This window comes from Scyliorhinus canicula, chromosome 13, assembly GCF_902713615.1.
Source record: "Scyliorhinus canicula chromosome 13, sScyCan1.1, whole genome shotgun sequence".
In the NCBI taxonomy this organism is placed as follows: Eukaryota; Metazoa; Chordata; class Chondrichthyes; order Carcharhiniformes; family Scyliorhinidae; genus Scyliorhinus; species Scyliorhinus canicula.
Window position 1 is genome coordinate 45921525 of NC_052158.1, and position 20269 is coordinate 45941793.

Sequence of the window (20269 nt, forward strand, 5' to 3'; positions counted from 1 at the left end):
GGAAGATGGGGAGTGGGCAGAGGAAAGAAAGCAGCCACATTGTCTGCTCCTGGTCACTATCCAGTGTCCCTGCTGGAAACAGAATGTGTGAAAAGAATAGACTTGTATTTGATCCCCCCACACAGGGGAGTAACAGACTGGCACTCACTGTGGAACAGTCTCTAACTGAGGAGGCAGCCCCTTCAGCAAAGGAGGGGAGGAGTTGGAGGAAATCATGTTTCCTTTTTCTGTTTTGCAGAAGGATTGCTCCATTGTACAGAGGATAAGCACCACAGATAGATCCTGAGCATCACCCAAGGAACAACTGCACAACTGCAGGAAGACATCCAGTCCCTTCACAGCATTGCTCAATGGTTTGGACAATGAAACCATCATCTGGAAATCGGTTGGGTCAGGGGAGCTTTGACACATCATCAGATCTGAAACTGGTCAGTGGTGTGGAATCTTCCATCAGAACCAACCTTTCCGAAGGTTCGGCTGTGGGTGATCGGTCAAGGTGAGGTGGGAAGAAGTGAGTGGGCTCCAAGTGTGATGAGAGCTTCAATCATTCATCGAGTCTCATGAACCACTGACTCATTCCTACAGGTGAGGACAGTGTGAGGAGGGGCTCACAGGATCTCCTGACACAAGGTGTGTCTGTTCTATCAGAATAGCGCCTGGATGGAAGGAAAATCATTCAGGTGTGAGGTGTGCAACAAATCATTCTCACGCTCATCAAATTTGCAGGTCCATCGACGCATTCACACTGGGGAGAAACCATTTTGGTGTGAGGTATGTGACAAATCCTTCTCTCATTCATCAAACCTTCGGGTACATCACCGCATTCATGTCGGGGAGAAGCCGTCCAAGTGCGACCAGTGTGACAAATCATTCTCGGACTTATCGCACCTCCACGAACACCAACTTTTTCACACAGGAGAGAGACCGTTCCAGTGTGAGATTTGTTACAGGGCTTTCACCCACTCCTCCTATCTCAGCACGCACCAGAGGATCCACACTGGAGAGAAATCATTCCCTTGCAAGGTATGTGACGAATCATTTTCGAACCCGTTGAAACTATGCAGACACCAACGTATTCACACTGGAGGGAACCCATTCACATGTGAGCTGTGTGAGAAATCATTCTCGGAACCATCGTTACTCCATCGACATCGTCGTATTCACACCAGGGAGAAACCATTCAAGTGCAAGATCTGTGACAAATCATTCCGATGGACATCAAACCTTCGTTTGCACCAACAAATTCACACAGGTGATAATCTGTTCACGTGTAAGGTATGTGAGAAATCATTCTCTCGATCATCAATCCTCCGTTCACACCAACAGATTCACACAGGCAAGAAATTGTTTACGTGTGAGGTGTGTGGTAAAGCCTTCACATTATCATCGAGCTTCCTACGGCATCAGACAGTTCACACAGGGGAGAAACCTTTCAAGTGTGACGTGTGCAACAAAGTGTTCAAACTGTTAGCAGCGCTCATGCAACACCGACGCATTCACACTGGAGAGAAGCCGTTCAGGTGTGAGGTGTGTGACAAATCATTCTCACAGTCATCGAAGCTTCATGCGCATCATCGCACTCACACCGGGGAGAAACCATTCAAGTGTGACCTTTGTGACAAATCATTCTCACACTCTTCCAACCTTCGCGCACACCAGCGCATTCACACAGGGGAGAAACCATTTAAGTGTGACTTGTGTGACAAATCATTCTCGCAGTCATCTAACCTCTGCGAACACCAACGTTTTCACACAGGAGAGAAACCATTCCAGTGTGAGATTTGTTACAAGGCTTTTACCCGCTCCTCCTATCTCATCAAACACCAGAGGATCCACACTGGGGAGAAATTATTCACGTGTGAGGTGTGTGACAAATCATTCTCGGAGTCATGGACACTCCGTGTACATCACCGTGCTCACACCGGGGAGAAACCATTCAAGTGTGAGGTGTGTGACAAATCATTCTCGAACTCATCGAACCTCCGCGCACACCAACGTATTCACACAGGAGTGAAACTATTCCAATGTGAGATTTGTGACAAGGCTTTCACCCACTCCTCCGATCTCCTTAAGCACCAGAGGATCCACACTGGAGAGAAACCATTCACATGCAAGGTATGTGGCAAATCATTCTCACAGTCGTGGTATGTCCGGATACATCAACGTATTCACACAGGGGACAAACCTTTCAAGTGTGAGGTGTGCAACAAAGACTTCATTAACTCATCAAATCTTCTGGTCCATCAGAGGATCCACAGGGGGATATTTGGGGAAGAATTACAATGATGTTTTTCTGAAGTCTTCGACCCTCCTGGGTCAACAGAGGGTTCACACAGGGGAGAATCTATTCAGGAGCGATATTTGTTTGTGAGGCTGCTTTCATCCAGTTCTCCCAATGTGTAAAGTGCCAGCAGATACACACTCATTCAGGGGAGAACGCTGTCTGTCTGAATTCTGTGATAAAGCTGTTTAACAATTGTTGAACCTCCTGGCACATCAGTGAACCCACATATGAGATAAAACACTCCAGTGTGATATGTGTCAAGATTGTCCCGTCTACTCCTCTCTCGTCAAATATCACCACACGGATTTGGAGCCAGCTCACTTTGTGAGGTGTGTGGCCAATCATTCACCTGCTCCATTACACTGGGAGTTATCTATTGTTTACCCCCCAGTGCTCGCTCAGGGGAATGTCTGTCTCAACAGTGTCTGTCTCCAACCTCTCCCACTTGTTTCAAGAAGGCCAATTTAATCTTTGACCAGATCGTCAAACATCATCAAAAGAAGACATCAATCTGTATGGAAACTGCTGTATAAACTCAGCATCCTTTCAGTACAGCGTCAGATACAAGTCACTCACTGACTCTCACTCTGACCAAGACAGTAGTATTGGAGGGACTTCAGTTAGCTTCAGCATGGTCCATGGAGGGGGGAAATCAGCCAAGAATCCCATTCCTCATCAGCGAGCCCAGCTGGGAAGTCAGAGGGAGGACAGAATGTGTCTCGACTGTGACAGTCTCCATTGTCTCTCAACATTCACTGTCTGGGTCTACATCTGCTGAATGGCCACTCGAACAGAGCACTAGAGGACAATAAATGTCCACAGTCTGCACTCCAGGTCAGTATAGGTGGGATTCAAGGAGGATCCGAAAGGAGGGAGAGAGATAAAGATTCAGAGAGATTTCAGGAGGGAATTGATGAGCATGGAGCCTGGATGGGTGAAGTTAAGGAAGTGAGGGATGTACTAAAGGCCGGAATTGTCAGAACACAGAACTCAGAGGGAGGTGCGGCTGGAGATGACAGAGAAAGGGAATGGGTAAGGACATGGAGCAATGTGTACTTGAGCATGAACATTTTAAATTGAGGTCACTGGGGGTTTGGGAACCAGTGTAGGTCAGTGAGCACAGGGGTGATAGGTGTGTGAGTTAGGATAGAGACAACAGAGGCTTAGCTGACTTGAGGTTTCTGATGGAAGATGGGAAGCTGGACAGGAGAGCATTGGAATGGTCTAGTCTAGTCTAGAAGCAACAGCAGCATGAACGAGGATTTCAACAGCAGATAGACTAATGCGGGGGTGGCTTTGGGTATTGGAAGTGGGAATGTTACAGAAGGGAGTAGGTGATCTTTGCGATGGAGAGGGTCTGGGGTCGGAAACCAAACTGAAGGTTGAAGAGGATAACACTGACCAATTGTTGGAGATGAGAGTGGAGAGGGAAATCAAAAGGAATTTAATGGAAGTAGAAACTGGAACCATCCCTCGATCTATCAACCAATTTTAAAATATTCAATTGACCCCCAACATCAACAGATTTTTGTGGGGAGAGAGTTCCACATTTCCAGTCCCCTTTTTGTGAAGAAAGGTTTGCTGACTTCACTGCTGAAAAGGCAAACTCAAATTTTTTTTTTAATAAACAATTTTATTGAGGTATTTTTGGCATTGTAAACAGTTACAGTCATGTGCAAATATCAACACAGAGCAGACAACATAGTGCAAAAGGCCACTCCACTCATAAACAGTACCCACCTATTTATCCCTCCTATTCTACTCTAATTTACCATCCCCCCCCTCCCCCCCACTCCCCTGCTGACACTTAATTCCCCGCGAAGAAGTCGATGAATGGTTGCCACCTTCTGGCGAACCCTAATACAGATCCTGTTAAGGCAAACTTAATTTTTTCCATCCCTAAAAAGCTCGCCATGTTAGAGAGCCATGCTTCGGTCTTTGGGGGCTTTAAGTCCCTCGATGCCAGCAGTATACGTCGCCGGGCTACCAGGGAAGCAAAGGCCAAGATGTCGGCCTCCCTCTCCTGGACCCCGGGTCTTCCGAGACCCCACAAATTGCCACCACTGGAATCATCACCACCCTAGTTTTCAGTAGCTGGGGCATGACGTCCGCAAATCCCTCCCAGTATCTCCTAAGTTTTGGGCATGCCCAGAACATGTGGACGTGATTCGCTGGCCCTCCCGCACACCTAGCGCATTTGTCCTCCACCCCCAAAAATTTCTCATCCGGGCCACCGTCATGTGGGCCCGTGGACGACCTTGAACTGAATCTGGCTGAGCCTAGCACATGTTGCAGTTGAATTTACCCTACTCAGGGCTTCCGCCCATACCCCCCCCATCTCCTCGCCGAGTTCCTCCTCCCACTTGAGGTTCAGTTCTTCTGTCTGGGACTCCTCCCCCTTCATAAGTTCACAGCAAATATCCAAGACTTTCCCCTCTCCACTAGAGACTACTCTGTCCTGGATCCCATTTGGTGGGAGGCGTGGGAAGGATGGGACCTGTGTGTATGAAGTCACGCATTTGCAAGTACCGAAAGTCATTCCCTCTTACTAGTCTGAATTTCTCCTCCAAGGCCCTCATGTTCGAGAAGCTCACCACCCCCCCCCCCCCCATCCCGCCAAGAACATATCGCCCCTCCTTCCCACCGCCACGTTCGGAATCCACCGTCCATACTCCCAGGGGCGAATCGGTGGTTGTCGCATAATGGAGGCCAGACCAATGCTCCCACCTCCCCTACATGCTTCCTCCACTGACCCCAGATCCGCAGGGCTGCCACCACTACCGGGCTGGTGGAGTACCGGGCCGATGGGAGCAGTAGGGGGGCCGTGACCAGGGCTGCCAAACTGGTGCCCCTGCATGAAGCCGCCTCCACTTGCCCCCAAATGGACCCCGTACCCACCATCCAACTCCTTACCATGGCTATGTTGGCCGCCCAGTAGTAGTTGCTAAGGTTCGGCAGCACCAGCCCCCCCTCGCTACGGTTCCTCTCAAACATTGTTTTCTTCACCCGCGGGGACTTCCCCGCCCAGACAAAGCCCATAATAATCTTGTTGATCCTTTTGAAGAAGGACAGTAGGATGAAAATCGGGAGGCATTGAAAAATAAACAGGAATCTTGGGAGGATTGTCATCTTTATCATCTGCACTCTCCCCGCAAGTGATAGTGGGAGTGCATCCCAACTTCTGAACTCGCTCTTCATTTGTTCAACCACTCTAGTCAAATTTAGCTTATGCAGTCTGCCCCAGTCTCGTGCCACCTGTGTCCCTAAGTATCGGAAACTTTCTCCGACCATCCTAAGTGGCAGCCCCTTCAACCTGTTCTCCTGACCCCTCACCTGCACTACAAACATCTCACTCTTAGCCATGTTCAGTTTGTATCCTGAAAACCTGCCAAATTCTCTCGATATTCCTAGTATACTGTCCACCCAGCCAGCGGGTCTGATACGTACAAGCAGGTCGTCCGCGTACAGCGATACCCTGTGCTCCATCCCTCCCCTAATCATTCCCTTCCACCCCCTCGCAGCTCTCGGGGCAATCACCAGAGGTTCTATAGCCAGTGCAAACAGCAACGGGGAGAGTGGACATCCCTGTCTGGACCTCCGGTGTAGTCTAAAGTACTCTGATGTTGTCCTATTCGTCCTCACGCTAGCTTTTGGGGCCTGGTACAATAGCCTAACCCAGTCAACAAAGCCCTCCCCGAACCCAAACCGTCCGAGTACCTCCCACAAATAGTCCCACTCCACCCAGTCAAAGGCCCTCTCGGCATCCATTGACACCACTGCCTCTACCTCTCTGCCCTCCGGGGGCATCATGATCACATTGAGTAGTCTTCTCAAGTTGGCCTTTCACAAACCCTGTTTGGTCTTCCCCGATCACCTCCAGGACACAATCCTCAATTCTGAGCGCCCAGGCCTTAACCAGGAGCTTGGCGTTGACGTTGATCAGGGAGATTGGTCTTTATGACCCACACGCTTCCGGGTCTTTATCCCGTTTTAATATCAGCAAAATGGTAGCCTGTGACATCGTCGGGGGTAGCGTCCCTCTGTCCCACGCCTCGTTAAATACCCCAGTCAGCACTGGCTCCACTATCTCCGAGAACTTTTGTAGAACTCCACTGGGTATCCATCCGGTCCCGACTGCATGGCTTTCAAGCCCCCAAATACTTCCTCAGCTCTGATCGCCCCCCCCCCCCCCCCCCCCCAGTCCGTCTAGAGCCCCCTACCCACTTTTGGGAAGGTCAGTCCGTCTAAGAAACGTTTAATCTCCTCCGGCTCCCCAGGGGGTTCCGCGGTATAGAGCTTACTGTAAAAGTCCCAGAACACCTTGTTCAGTCCTGACGGGTCATCCACTCCAGCCACGGGTCTCCACGGCTCCACTCCACGGGTCATTCCCGTACCAGCCTCCCCGGACAGGTGCCGGAATGTGGCGACTAGGGGCTTTTCACAGTAACTTCATTGAAGCCTACTCGTGACAATAAGCGATTTTCATTTCATTTCATTTCACTCTGTTCCCCATACCGTCCGCTACCCTGCCTATTTCTCTGGTCGCCTTCTTCCTCCTGAGTTGCTGCGCAAGCATTCTACTAGCTTTCTCCCCATGCTCATAGACTACACCCCTTGCCTTCCTGAGTTGTTCCACTGCTTTGCTCGTGGACAACACTCTCAGCTCGGCCTGCAGTCTTCGTCTATCTCTAAGTAGGTCCTCCCTCGAGGCCTCTGCATATTCTCTATCTCTCCGGTGGATCTCCTTGACCAGTCTGTCCATTTCCGCTCTGTCCGTTCTATCTCTGTGGGCCCGGATTGAAATCAGCTCCCCCCTTACCACCGCCTTCAGCGCCTCCCATAGGGTCGCTGCTGAGATTTCCTGTGTCATTATGTCATCAACCTGCAGGTAGCCCTGCATGCACTTCCGCAATCTCTCGCACACCCCCTCCTCCGCTCGCAATCCTACGTCCAACCTCCATTGCAGACGCTGGTAGCTCCCATTGCAGACCTGCAGGTCAACCCAGTGTGGGGCAGGATCCGAGATGTTGATCGCCGAGTAATCCATATTCTTTACCCTGCCTACACAGACCCTGCTCATGCTGAACAAATCGATTCTAGAGTATACTTTGTGAACAGGCGAGTAGAACGAATATTCCCTTCCCGTCAGCCGTCTAACTCTCCATGGGTCTAGCCCCCCCCCCCCCCCCCCCCCCCCCCCCAACCAATATGCTCCATGAAACCCTTCAGTTCCCTTGCCATCGCTGGGAGCCTACCCGTTCTGGAGCATGACCGGTCTAGTCCGGGGTCGAGGACCGTGTTGAAGTCCCCACCCATGATCAACTTGCGTGAATCTAAGTCTGGGATTTTCCCCAGCACCCTTTTAATGAAGTCAGCATCGTCCGTCCCAATTTGGAGCATATACATTCACCAGGACTACCCTCATCCCCTCAAGCGTACCACGGACCATAAGAAATCTACCACCTCCGTCTGCAATTGTGCCCTCCGCCTCAAATTGAACCCATTTATTGATAATGATTGCCACCCCCCCCTGGACTTAGAGTCTAAGCCCGAGTGGAAGACCTGGCTGATCCAGCTCTTCCTTAGTCTGGTCTGGTCAGTCACTTTCAGATGTGTCCCCTGCAGCATGGTTACATCCGCCTTTAGAGCCCGCAAATGCGCGAACACACGCGCCCTCTTGACTGTCCCGTTTACTCCTCTGACATACCAGGTGATCAGCCTGGTAGGAGGGCACCTGCCCCCTCCCCTTCCCGATTAACCAGCCCCCTCTTTGGGCCCGCCCCCAGCCTATGTGCCACACCCCTCCCAATTCGCCTCCTGACAGTTCCCACCTCCGACCTCTACTCTGTTACCTACTTTAGATCTCTCCCATGTCAGCAAAATAACTTCCCCACCTCCCTCGGTCCCCCAAGCAACAACACCCCTCTGTAACCCGACCCCTGCCATATACTGGCTGTGTGCATACCCCCCACCTGACTCCAACTTGTCTTGCTCCCATTGTTCCCCCGAGCTCATCCCCCCATCCATCCCCTGCCATATACTGGCTGTGTGCATACCCCCCTCCGGCGCCCACTTGTCTTGCTCCCATTGTTCCCCCGAGCTCATCCCCCCATCCATCCCCCTGATGTGTCTTGCTCGAGCAGTCTCCCTGCAGTAAGGGAGTTCAAACAAAAAAACAAGGGCAATCAAACAAAGACCGCTCCAGCTGTAATGCTTTTGAATTGTGCACACAGATGAGTGATACCGATCACCCCTTTCTATGCATTAATAATAAAAACCCATAGCAGCACAGTACCCGCGTCACCCCCTTACATCTAATACCTTTAACCCGCACTGCTTCCCGGTCAAATTTCTGTTCCGTTGGAAGCTCCAAAATGAGAAAAACACATAGAAAAAGCAAAAAGACAACCCAAAAGAGAGAGGGGGCACCCTGGGGCACCCCCCCCCCCCCCCCCCCCCCCCCCCCCGGAAAAAGCAACTATAAAGTACCCGTGAAACAACAAAAAATATAAAGTCAGTCCAAGAAAACTAGAAGTCCCACAAACAATAATACTGAGACTCTGAATTTGGTCCTTGGGCCTTGCAAACTCCATCGCCTCATCGGGGTCCACAAAGTAGTAATGCTAGCTCTGGTGCGTGACCCAAAGCCGCGCTGGGAAAAGCAGACCGAACTTCACGTGCTTTTTGAACAAAATCTCTTGAATTATTTTAAAGGCTGACCGACGCCTGGCCACTCCTGACTTAGGTCTTGGTAAATGCGAAGGACATTGTTGTTCCATGTACAGCTCTTCATACTCTTTGCCCACTGAAGGACCCCCTCCTTGTCTGTGTGGGACCTGACCACCGGGACCCCCGGTTGTGGCTGCCTCACATGCACTCTGTGTGCCCCGTCCAGCTCCAGCGGTCGCGGAAAGGAGTTAGCTCCCATCAGCAGCTGCAACAGTTCTGCCACAAACGTCGTGGCGTCCGCTCCTTCGGCCACCTCTGGGAGGCCAATAATTCTCAAATTTTGTCTGCAGGCTCTGTTTTCCAGGTCTTCAATTCTGTCAAGCAGTATTCTCTGTCGCTCCTTCAACCCATCTGTCTTTATTGTAGCGATCGTTTGTGTGTTCCTCCACCGCTTGCTCCAGCTCCTTGACCTTTTTGTCCTGGGCCGCTAGTCTTTGGTTCACTTGCTCCATTGCTTTCTGCAGCAGTTCTAAGTTATCTCGCTTCATTGCTTCAAAACTCCCTTTTATGACCTGCAGCATATTATCCAGCGCTGCTTGGATCGTCTGGTCCGCCATCTTTGGTCCCGGGTCAGCTCCCACACCACTTTCTCTCTGCCCCTTCTTTTCCTGTTTTCGCTGCTTTCTGCACTTCTTTGTTTCCATACAGCTCCGCACACATCAATCAGCAACTTTGTGGCCGGCTTTTCTAGCGCTCAAAAGTTCCAAAAAGTCGCGAAACCAGGTCCAAAACACCAGCTGGAGTGAGAGCCACTGAATGTGCAACTCACTCCCTCATAGCCGCCGCCGGAAGTTAATCAAGCTCAAATTTTAATGCTATAGAATCATAGAATTTACAGTGCAGAAGGAGGCCTTTCGGCCCATCAAGTCTGCACCAAAGAGCAGTTTATCCAGGCCCAAGCCCCCACCCTATCCACATAACCCAGTACAACCTTTTTCAACACTAAGGGTCAATTTAGCATGGCCTGTCCACCTATCTGCACATCTTTGGACTGAGAGGAAACCGGAGCATGCAGAGGAAACCCATACACATACGGAGACAAAGTGCAAACTCCATACAGACAGGCACCCAAAGCCGGAATTGAACCCAGGTCCCTGGTTCTGTGAGGCAGCAGTGCTAGCCACTTTACCACCTATGTCTCCTTGTTCTGGACTCTCCCACCAGAGGAATATTTTCTCTCTTAACTACTCTATCAACTCGTTTAATCATCTTAAACACCTCCATTAAATTACCCATTGATTTTCCATGTAACCACTAGATCTATGTAACCTTGGGTGGGTTTGTATGAAGGAAACAGGCTCCGTCCTGCGACACTAAAGTTCTGTGTCATTTCTGACAATCGGAATTGGATTGGATTTGTTTATTGTCACGTGTACCGAGGTACAGTGAAAATTATTTTTCTGCAAGCAGCTCAACAGATCATTCAGTACATGGGAAGAAAAGGGAATTAAACAGAATTCAAGAAAATATATGAGAATACATAATAGGGCAACACAATATATACAATGTACCAGGATTCTCTAAAGGTAAACTTGCAGGTTGAGTCCGTAATTAAGAAAGCAAATGTAATGTTGTCATTTATCGCAAGAGGCTTGGAATATAAAAGCAGGGATGTACTTCTGAGGCTTTATAAAGCACTAGTTAGGCCCCATTTAGAATACTGTGAGCAATTTTGGGCCCCACACCTCAGGAAGGACATACTGGCACTGGAGCGGGTCCAGCGGAGATTCACACGGATGATCCCAGTAATGGTAGGCCTAACATACGATGAACGTCTGAGGATCGTGGGATTATATTCATTGGAGTTTAGGAGGTTGAGGGGAGATCTAATAGAAACTTACAAGATAATGAATGGCTTGGATAGGATGGACGTAGGGAAGTTGTTTCCATTAGCAGGGGAGACTAGGACGCGGGGGCACAGCCTTAGAATAAAAGGGAGTCACTTTAGAACAGAGATGAGGAGAAATTTCTTCAGCCAGAGAGTGGTAGGTCTGTGGAATTCATTGCCACAGAGGGCGGTGGAGGCCGGGACATTGAGTGTCTTTAAGACAGAAATTGATAAATTCTTGATTTCTCGAGGAATTAAGGGCTATGGGGAGAGAGCGGGTAAATGGAGTTGAAATCAACCATGATTGAATGGTGGAGTGGACTCGATGGGCCGAATGGCCTTACTTCCGCTCCTATGTCTTATGGTCTTATGGTCTTATACTACATAAGCATTGGCATCGGATGAAGCAGACACGGGTGTAGTGTTAATGAGGTCAGTCCATAAGAGGGTCATTTAGGAGTCTGGTGACAGTGGGGAAGAAGCTGTTTTTGAGTCTGTTCGTCCGTGTTCTCAGACTTCTGAATCTCCTGCCCGATGGAAGAAGTTGGAAAAGTGAGTAAGCCGGGTGGGAGGGATCCTTGATTATGCTGCCTGCTTTCCCCCGGCAGCGGGAGGTGTAGATGGAATCAATGGATGGGAGGCAGGTTCGTGTGATGGACTGGGCGGTATTCACGACTCTCTGAAGTTCCTTGCGGTCCTGGGCCGAGCAGTTGCCATACCAGGCTGTGATGCAGCCCGATAGGATGCTCTCTATAGTGCATCTGTAAAAGTTGGTAAGGGTTAATGTGGACATGCCGAATTTCCTTAGTTTCCTGAGGAAGTAAAGGCGCTGTTGTGCTTTCTTGGTGATAGCGTCGACATGAGTGGACCAGGATAGATTTTTGGTGATGTGCACCCCTAGGAATTTGAAACTGCTCACCATCTCTACCTCGGCTCCGTTGATGCTGACAGGGGTGTGCACAGTACTTTGCTTCCTGAAGTCGATGACCAGCTCTTTAGTTTTGCTGGCATTAAGGGAGAGATTGTTGTCGCTGCACCACTCCACTAGGTTCTCTATCTCCCTCCTGTATTCGGACTCGTCGTTATTCGAGATCCGGCCCACTATGGTCGTATCGTCAGCAAACGTAGATGGAGTTGGAACCCAGTTTTGCCATGCAGTCGTGTGTGTACAGGGAGTAGAGTAGGGGGCTAAGTACACAGCCTTGTGGGGCACCGGTATTGAGGACTATTGTGGAGGAGGTGTTGGTGTTCATTCTTACTGACTGTGGTCTGTTAGTCAGAAAGTCAAGGATCCAGTTGCAGAGTGGAGAGCCGAATTTCGAGCAGAGGGATCAATGCAGAATTTCGAGCAGAGGGATTTTGTCTGTCGTATTCTGAGTTTCCCCTGATGTAAGTGTGTGTTAGTAAAGTGAGACAGCTCTCAGGAGTGGGTATGGGGTAAAATCAGACTCTGCTTTATTTGGGGATGTGAATTATAGACAGATCATAGAATTTACAGTGCAGCACGGTAGCATTGTGGATAGCATAATGGCTTGACAGCTCCAGGGTCCCAGGTTCAATTCCGGCTTGGGTCACTGTCTGTGCGGAGTCTGCACATCCTCCCCGTGTGTGCGTGGGTTTCCTCCGGGTGCTCCGGTTTCCTCCCACAGTCCAAAGATGTGCAGGTTAGGTGGATTGGCCATGATAAATTGCCCTTAGTGTCCAAAATTGCCCTTAGTGTTGGGTGGGGTTACTGGTTTATTGGGATAGGGGAGGTGTTGACCTTGGGTAGGGTGCTCTTTCCAAGAGCCAGTGCAGTCTCGATGGGCCGAATGGCCTCCTGCACTGTAAATTCTATGAAAGACTCCGCACAGACAGTGACCCAAGCCGGAATCGAACCTGGGATCCTGGAGTTGTGAAGCAATTGTGCTATCCACAATGCTACCATGCTGCCCGCTGAAGATCCTCTTCAGTGAACAGGTATTTGACAAATACCTTGGGTAATGTTTGTACTCTCCTGTCTGGGAGGACTACTATCCAGAGTATGGTGAGGGAGTGGGGGGGGGGGGGGGTGGGGGGGTGAACTACAGACCTGAGTTCCCTCAGCCAGTCATACGCCAATGTAATAACGGTGTGATATGTTCACCTTTCACTCTTCATAGATTAATTTCATGTTCTGGGAAATATCTTTGTTTGGTTGAAATGCCTCGTTATTTTGGTTGGTTCAAAGTTGTAAGCTGGATATTTGTTGTTTGTTTGCTGTTTTATCAATCTTCTGTATAGATTTATAAATCACAATAAATTCATTTGTTTTTCTTCACCTGATTTGTCAGCATGGTATTGTGAATGTGTCTCTAATTTACTTGTCTCTCAGTCCAGAAGAAACGGTCTCGAACACGTTCGTACTTTAGAATATTCTTTATTGGGCAGCCCTCTAGGTATTCCAAAGAAACACCTGTGGGAGAGTGCCAAAGTTTTACTCAAAACATCCTATCTTTATATGGTTTTTTAAGGGGCTGTCCCTTACATTCACTTGAGCTTGCCCCCATTACAAAGCATAGCTTGTTTTTGCCATAGTTTCGATACATGATTTTACAGACTTTAAAGTTATCTATTGGCACATGAGTATATAGCAATTTTAGCAAAAACAGCAGGTGTTAGCCACAGTATCAATGGCTCCCACATTTCATATTCCATCATCCAACCATCTTCCTTGTTTCTCAAGGCTATTTGGCTTACTGTCATGAGTCGGCTCACGAATTCAATAATGACTCCCTTATTTGTAACTTTCCACTAATGTGTCCCATTAATTCTGGCTTGTTCTAGCTATTAACCCTTGCTTCACATTCTCAGTATGTTCCTATTTACTGAAACACTCAGGAGCCTACAGTAAGAGCCCTGTACACAATATATTGGTCAATGTCACTGTGGCTGGTATACTTTCTCCATCAATGGGCTTACAATTCCAGTTCTCAGGAAGCATTACATTTCTCAAAGAAAGACTTGCAAACTCCACACGGACAGTGACCCAGAGCCGGGATCGAACCTGGGACCTCAGCGCCGTGAGGCGGTTGTGCTAACCACTAGGCCACCGTGCTGCCCTAGACTTGCATTTATATATAAACTTTAACAAACACAGGACATCTGGAAGAACTTTACAGTAAATTAAGAGATTTTTGAAGTGTAGTCAGTGTTCAAATGTATGGTTTGAACACTGACAAATGTACAGCTCTCAATCTATCTTAAAATCAGCATGGAGGGGTGTCGCGGTGGCACAGTGGTTAGCACTGCTGCCTCACAGTGCCTAGGACCCAGGTTCGATCCCGGCCCCAGGTCACTGTCCGTGTGGAATTTGCACATTCTCCACTTGTCTGCTTGGAATTGCACCCGAACAACCCAAAGATGTGAAGGGTGGGTGGATTTGGCAGGCTATATTGCCCATTAATTGGAAAAATGATTTAAAAATCAGCATGGCACAGAGAAATACTTGCTTTATGAAACAGGTTTGCTTCCTGTTAGAACCCCTTTCGATTCTAGCTGAATATCTTCACAAAGCTGGTTTATCTCGTGTGTTTCAGCTTCTTCCTTGTCCCCAGACAAGCCTGCTCTGCTTTAAAGATTATTACTTTTATAACTGAGAGAACTGTGGACTCAGTGTTAGACAGATCAGACTTCACCTCTTCTCCCTCCAAAGCCTTCTCCAAAATCCCTCTCCATCCAACAATGACATAATCTCCCCAAGCTGAAAAACAAATTACCTCTGCAGACTGAAAGTAAATGAACTCCCCAGGGACTTTCCGCAAACCACAGTACATTAGTCCGGACTGAAAAACTTTGTTCCTTTGGTCAATTTTACCATCTATATACCAGAAGGTCCCAGGCCTTCACAAAACAAATTCCTTTTTTAAAAACATGACCACTGCAGTCAAACACTAACCCTAGGCTGTTAACCCTAAATTGTTCCAATATTTAGAATCCCATATTCCTAAAATCCTCCATTCATCACACCACCCTCCCCTTAAAAAAAATGCACCAGCAATATTAACAGATGGTTTAATTTTCCAAAAACCTTTTAACTTCATACATTTCTTCAGATGAAATACAACATACTCTAAATATCATTTCACATTTTTAAAAAGGCAAACATCAACATGAACCTGGTCCATTTTAGTCTTTTCACACTCTACAATGATGATAAAACATCAACAATCACATTTCCTCTTCCTGCCGCATGTAGGATTTGTATATTAAACTTGTAATAATAAAATCCATCTGAATAGTCTTGCGTTTTAATTTTAAAATTTATCCAAGAATTTCAATGGACTATGGTCCGTATATACAATAGTGTCAGATAAATTGTTACTGACATAAATGTTATAATGCCAAACACCAAACTAGTCTTCTCAGTGGTCGAATATTTATTTTGGTGAATGTTGACTTTCCTAGAAAAATATTCAATTGGTCTTTCAATTCCATTGTTGTCTTCCTACAGCAGTAAAGCACCAACACCTACATCACTTGTATCAATTGGCACCTTAAATGGCTTGACATAATTAGGGATCATCAACACTGGTGCGGTGGTTAACACAGTTTTCAGATTATCAAATGCCTCTGACATTCCGATGTCCACTGAAATGTTTTGTGGGTGTTTTTTAGAAGTTTAGTTAAGGGAGCACCACACTGCTAAACTTGAGCGTGATTTGCCAGTAGAAACCACTCTTCCTAGAAATCTCAGAACTCCAATAGCTTTCGTCTTCACATTCCATGGAGCCATCTGACCATGTCCAATTGTATGGCCTAAGAAGGTGACTTGAGCTTTTGCAAATTCATTCTTAGCTAAATTTATACCATTCCAGCTTCCTTTAATCGATTGAATAACTTTAAGAAATGTTCCAAATGCACCTTCCATGTTTCACTGAATACCACCAAATCGTCATTGTACACCACACAGTTGTTTACGTCAGCATTTATTACCCATTCATAATTGCCCTTACGAAGGTGGGGGTGAGTTGTCTTTTTGAATCGCTGCAGTCCTTGAGCTGTAGGTACACTCATTGTGCTGAGAGGGAGATATCCTGGATTTTGCCTCAGTGACAATGAGGGAACGGCAATATATTTTAAATTTCTCAGTCAGGATGGTGGGTGAGTGACTTGGAGGGGAACCTCCAGGTGGTGGGGTTCCCAGATATCTGCTGCTCTTGCCCTTCTAGATGGTGGTGGTCATGGGTTTGGAAGGTGCTGTCTAAGGAAACTTGAGTGAGTTACTGCAGTGCATCTTGCATTGAGCCTGTATGGATGTTGTTTAATGGGAATAGCATTTTCTAGATCTACATCATACATAATTTCTTTCGTAGTTCCCAATTTATTCCCATACATATAGTTCTATGTGACTAATAACTCTCAGGTCATTCTGATTTTTCTCCAGAAGGTAATTCAGTTAATCCCAATTTTTGAATCCTTCCTCGTTATTTAATTTAATTTGAGGAATGTTGTATCAGAATTGTCTGGATTTAATTCTTCTCCCTGAGTTATAACAACTAACACCTCTTCCTTCTTTCCTTCTCTCTCAAAATAACTTTGAGAATATTAACATGAAACACCCATGAGTTTTCCTTCTGTCTGACATTCTTATCAAATAATTCACCTCACTCAATTTTCTTTCAATTTGATAAGGCCCACTAAATCTTGCTTTTTTTTCTTTTTTCTAATTTAAAGTACCCAATTCTTTTCTTAAAATTAAAGAGCAATTTTAGCATAGCCAATCCACCTACCTTGCACATCTTTGGGTTGTTAAGACCCACGCAGACACGGGGAGAATGTGCAATCTCCACACAGACAGTGACCTGGGGTTGGGATTGACACGGGTCCTCAGTGGTGTGAGGTAGCAGTGCATCACCGTGCCACCTTAAATCTTGCTTTAATAGTTCACCTACCATTCGTAACAATACTAATACTTTAGCTCTACTAACAAAACTATAATTTTTTGATTTCTTATCAAACTCTTCTTTCAGCATGTGCCAATTTTAAATGTTTCCGAGCTAACTCTCCAGGCGTAGTTAATTCTCCCTAATTTCCCTTTGATCAATTTAAGTGGTCCCCTCACTTCATGACCAAAATCTATTCGACTGGACTCAATTTAGTTGATTCATTAGGTGCATCCCTAATTACAAACAGTAGAAATGGAATTCCTTTATCTCAATCCTCTGGATAATCTTGACTGTAGGCCCCCAACATAGTCTTTAGAGTTTGAGGCCATCATTCTAATGCTCCTTGTGAGTCCGTATGATACGCCATTGGGTTAAATTTCTTTATTCCTGAGCTATCCATAACTTCCTTGAATAATTTTGACATAAAATTGGATCCCTGATTTGATTGAATTTCTTTCGGTAGTCCATATCTAGGAAAACATTTGGTTAACTCTTCTACAACCCTCTTAGCTATCATGTTTGTTAATGGAATTGCCTCTGGAAATCTAGCTAGCCACTGTGCTGCCTGCCATGTACCTCTGCCATGGACTACAGCTTGCACCATCCTTCTCCTGGGTAATTAATGCTGGCCTAGCCAGCAACAACCTGGGCAAGTATAAGTAAAGAATCCGTCCAGAAAAGTAGCAGAGGAAGTTAAGAGGAAATTATGTTTTCCTGTTTTACAGGATTGCACCGCACTATACCAGAGAATACAGAGAGGATAGACCGTGCAGATCCTGACCATCACCCAAGGAACAACTGTGGGAAGGCCTCCAGTCCCTTCACAGCATTGCTCAACACAGAGATGTTGGACAGTGAAGCTGTCATCTGGAAATCAGTTGGGGTCAGGGGAGCTTTGACATATCATCAGATCTGAAACTGGTCAGTGGTGTGGAACCTTCCATCAGAAGGTTCAGCTGTGGGTGATCAGTCAGGCTGAGACTGGGAAGAAGTATGATTCGGCTGCAAGTGTGAGAGCTTCAATCATTCATCAAGCCTCATGATGCAGTGATTAGCACTTCCGCCTCGTTGCGCTGAGGACCCGGGTTCAATCCCAGCCCCGGGTCACTGTCTGTGTGGAGTTTGCACATTCTCCCCGTGTCTGCTTGGATCTCATCCTCACAACTCAAAAGGTATGTAGGGTAAATGGATTGGCTTCGCTAAATTGCTCCTTAATTTAAAATAAATACATTAAAAAAATTAACTACTGACTCATTCTTACAGGAGGGAGACTGAACAAGTATGAGTTATGTGAGGAGTGCTCCACAAGCTCATAAAATTTCCTGATGTGGAGATGCTGGCGTTGGACTGGGGTGAGCACAATAAAAAGTCTTACAACACCAGGTTAAAGTCCAACATGTTTGTTTCAAACACTAGCTTTCGGAGCACTGCTCCTTCCTCAGGTGAGGAAGGAGCAGTGCTCCGAAAGCTAGTGTTTGAAACAAACATGTTGGACTTTAACCTGGTGTTGTAAGACTTCTTACTATAAAATTTCCTAACATTGACGGTACGTCTGTTGCACAACTGTTAATACAAGGGCAACTACATGGAAGAGAAACGGTTCAATTGTGAGGTGTGTGACCAAGCCTTCACTAACTCATCGACTGACCCGTCACTAACTCCTGAAATACCAACAATCCACACTAGGGAGAATGCTTTCAAGTGTGAGGTTTTTAACAAAAGATTTGCAAATTAATCGAGCCTCGTGATTTAACAACGCGGTGAGATACCATTCACATGCAAAGTGTGCAAGAAATCATTCTTGCGTTCATAGCAACTCTGCATTCACAAACGTATTCACACAGAGGAGAAACCATTCACGTGTGAGGTTTGCAACAACTCATTCTCGAAATCATCATCCCTCCACAAACACCAACAAACACCAACACATTCACACAGACGAGAAGCGGTTCATTTGTAAGGTGTGTAATAAATCATTCACAACGCCATGGAGTCTCCGTGAACACCAACACTTTCACACTGGGGATAAACCATTCACATGCAAAGTGTGTGACAAATTATTTGCGCAGTCATCAACCCTTTGTGAACAGGAACGCATTCTCCCTGGGGAGAACTGTCAAGTGTGAGGTATGTCAGGGTAGCATAGTGGCGCTATGGTTAGCATTGCGCCTCATGGCTCCGAGGACCCAGGTTCCATCCTGGCCCTGGTCACTGTTGTGATGAGTTTGCATACTCTCATTGTGTCGGTGTGTGTCTCACCCCCACAACCCAAAATGAAGTGCAGTGCAGGTGGATTGGCTATGCTAATTGCTCCTTAATTGGGAAAAAGTAATTGGGTACTCAAATGTTTTATTTCTTTTAAAGTGTGAGGTATGTGACAAAATCTTCACAGAGTTGAGGAACTTCCTGGTCTATCTGAAGAGCCACACAGGCAAAGCCATTCAAGTACGAGGTTTGTGAGATGGTGTTCATTCAATGCTCCAAACGTGATCACCGGAAGATTCACACACAGCAGAAACCCTTCAAGTGTGATGTGTGTGACCGAGCATTCAGTCATTGAATCTCTGTGTACATCAACGCTTTCACAGTGGAGCGAAGGTGTTCAACTGCCTGGGCGGCACAGTGGTTTAAGGGTTAAAGGCCTGGGTGGCATGCTGACACAGTGGTTAGCACTACTGCCTCACAGCACTAGGGACCCAGGTTCAATTCCAGCCTTGGTTGACTGTGTAGTGTTTGCATGTTCTCCCCGTGTCTGCATGGGTTTCCTCCGGTATTCCGGTTTCCTCCCAGAGCCCAAAGATGTGCAGGTTAGGTGGATTGGCCATGCTAAATTTCTCCTTTGTGTCCAGGGATCTGTAGGTTAGGTTCAGGGGATATTAGGATAGGGTAGGGGAAGTAGGTGGAGTGCTCTTTCAGAATGCCGATGCAGATTCGAGCTGAATGGTCTCTTTCTGCACTGTAGGGATTCTATTCTATGATTCTATGTGCAACATATCACGATCAACCAAATCAACCTTCCATGCACATCAACACATACATACAGGAGAAACCGTTCAAGTGTGAGGTGTGTGACAAATCTTTCTATGGTCATCCCAACTCTTGCTGCATCAGAGGATCCACATAGGGGAGTAACCCTTCAGCTGTGAGGTTGGCAATAATGCTTTCCTGGTGACTTTGAAGCTCCTTGGACACCAGACAATCCATACAGAGGAAAAATGCCTCAGGAGCAACACTTGTGGCAATCCTTTTACTGCAACCTTTGATCTCTTGAGGACATCATCAGATCCATACTGCTCCTTAAGAAGTCAAAATGAGTCTAAAATATCACAATGCAGAATGCATGTTAATGCAGAGTTAAAACAGACTGCAAGATTTACCTAGCTTGGGGCTCGAGTAATGAATGAACAGTGTAACCCTCATCAAGAAAGGTAGTTCCGAGATTAGAAATCACTCAGCTGAGAAAGTAAAATGAAGCAACCCCTTTGGAAGCTGGGAACAACTGTAAACTGTTTGTTATTAGAA

General features: G+C 46.9%; 3 protein-coding genes across 5 annotated transcripts in view; 2 read left to right on the forward strand and 1 right to left on the reverse strand.

Annotated features, from left to right (window-relative positions):
* Nucleotides 1–18123, forward strand: part of LOC119976654 (zinc finger protein 271-like) — a 29574-nt gene extending 11451 nt beyond the window's left edge. The window contains exons 2-4 of one of the 3 annotated variants that reach the window (XR_005462954.1): nucleotides 239–3118; nucleotides 14691–14693; nucleotides 17473–18123. Coding sequence is in view for 2 of the 3 variants with exons in the window: in XM_038817313.1 (XP_038673241.1) it covers nucleotides 661–2286 (1626 nt within the window). In the remaining variant the exon portion in view is untranslated. Of the gene's footprint in view, nucleotides 1–238; nucleotides 4509–14690; nucleotides 14694–17472 lie in introns of those variants that run through there. The other 2 variants (XM_038817314.1, XM_038817313.1) reach the window with 2 other exon arrangements.
* LOC119975587 overlaps nucleotides 1–20269 on the reverse strand; it is a 639245-nt gene that overhangs the window by 397813 nt on the left and 221163 nt on the right. The window lies entirely within an intron of this gene.
* LOC119976646 (zinc finger protein 2-like) overlaps nucleotides 1–20269 on the forward strand; it is a 482048-nt gene that overhangs the window by 23514 nt on the left and 438265 nt on the right. The gene's annotated exons all lie outside the window — the stretch shown is intronic.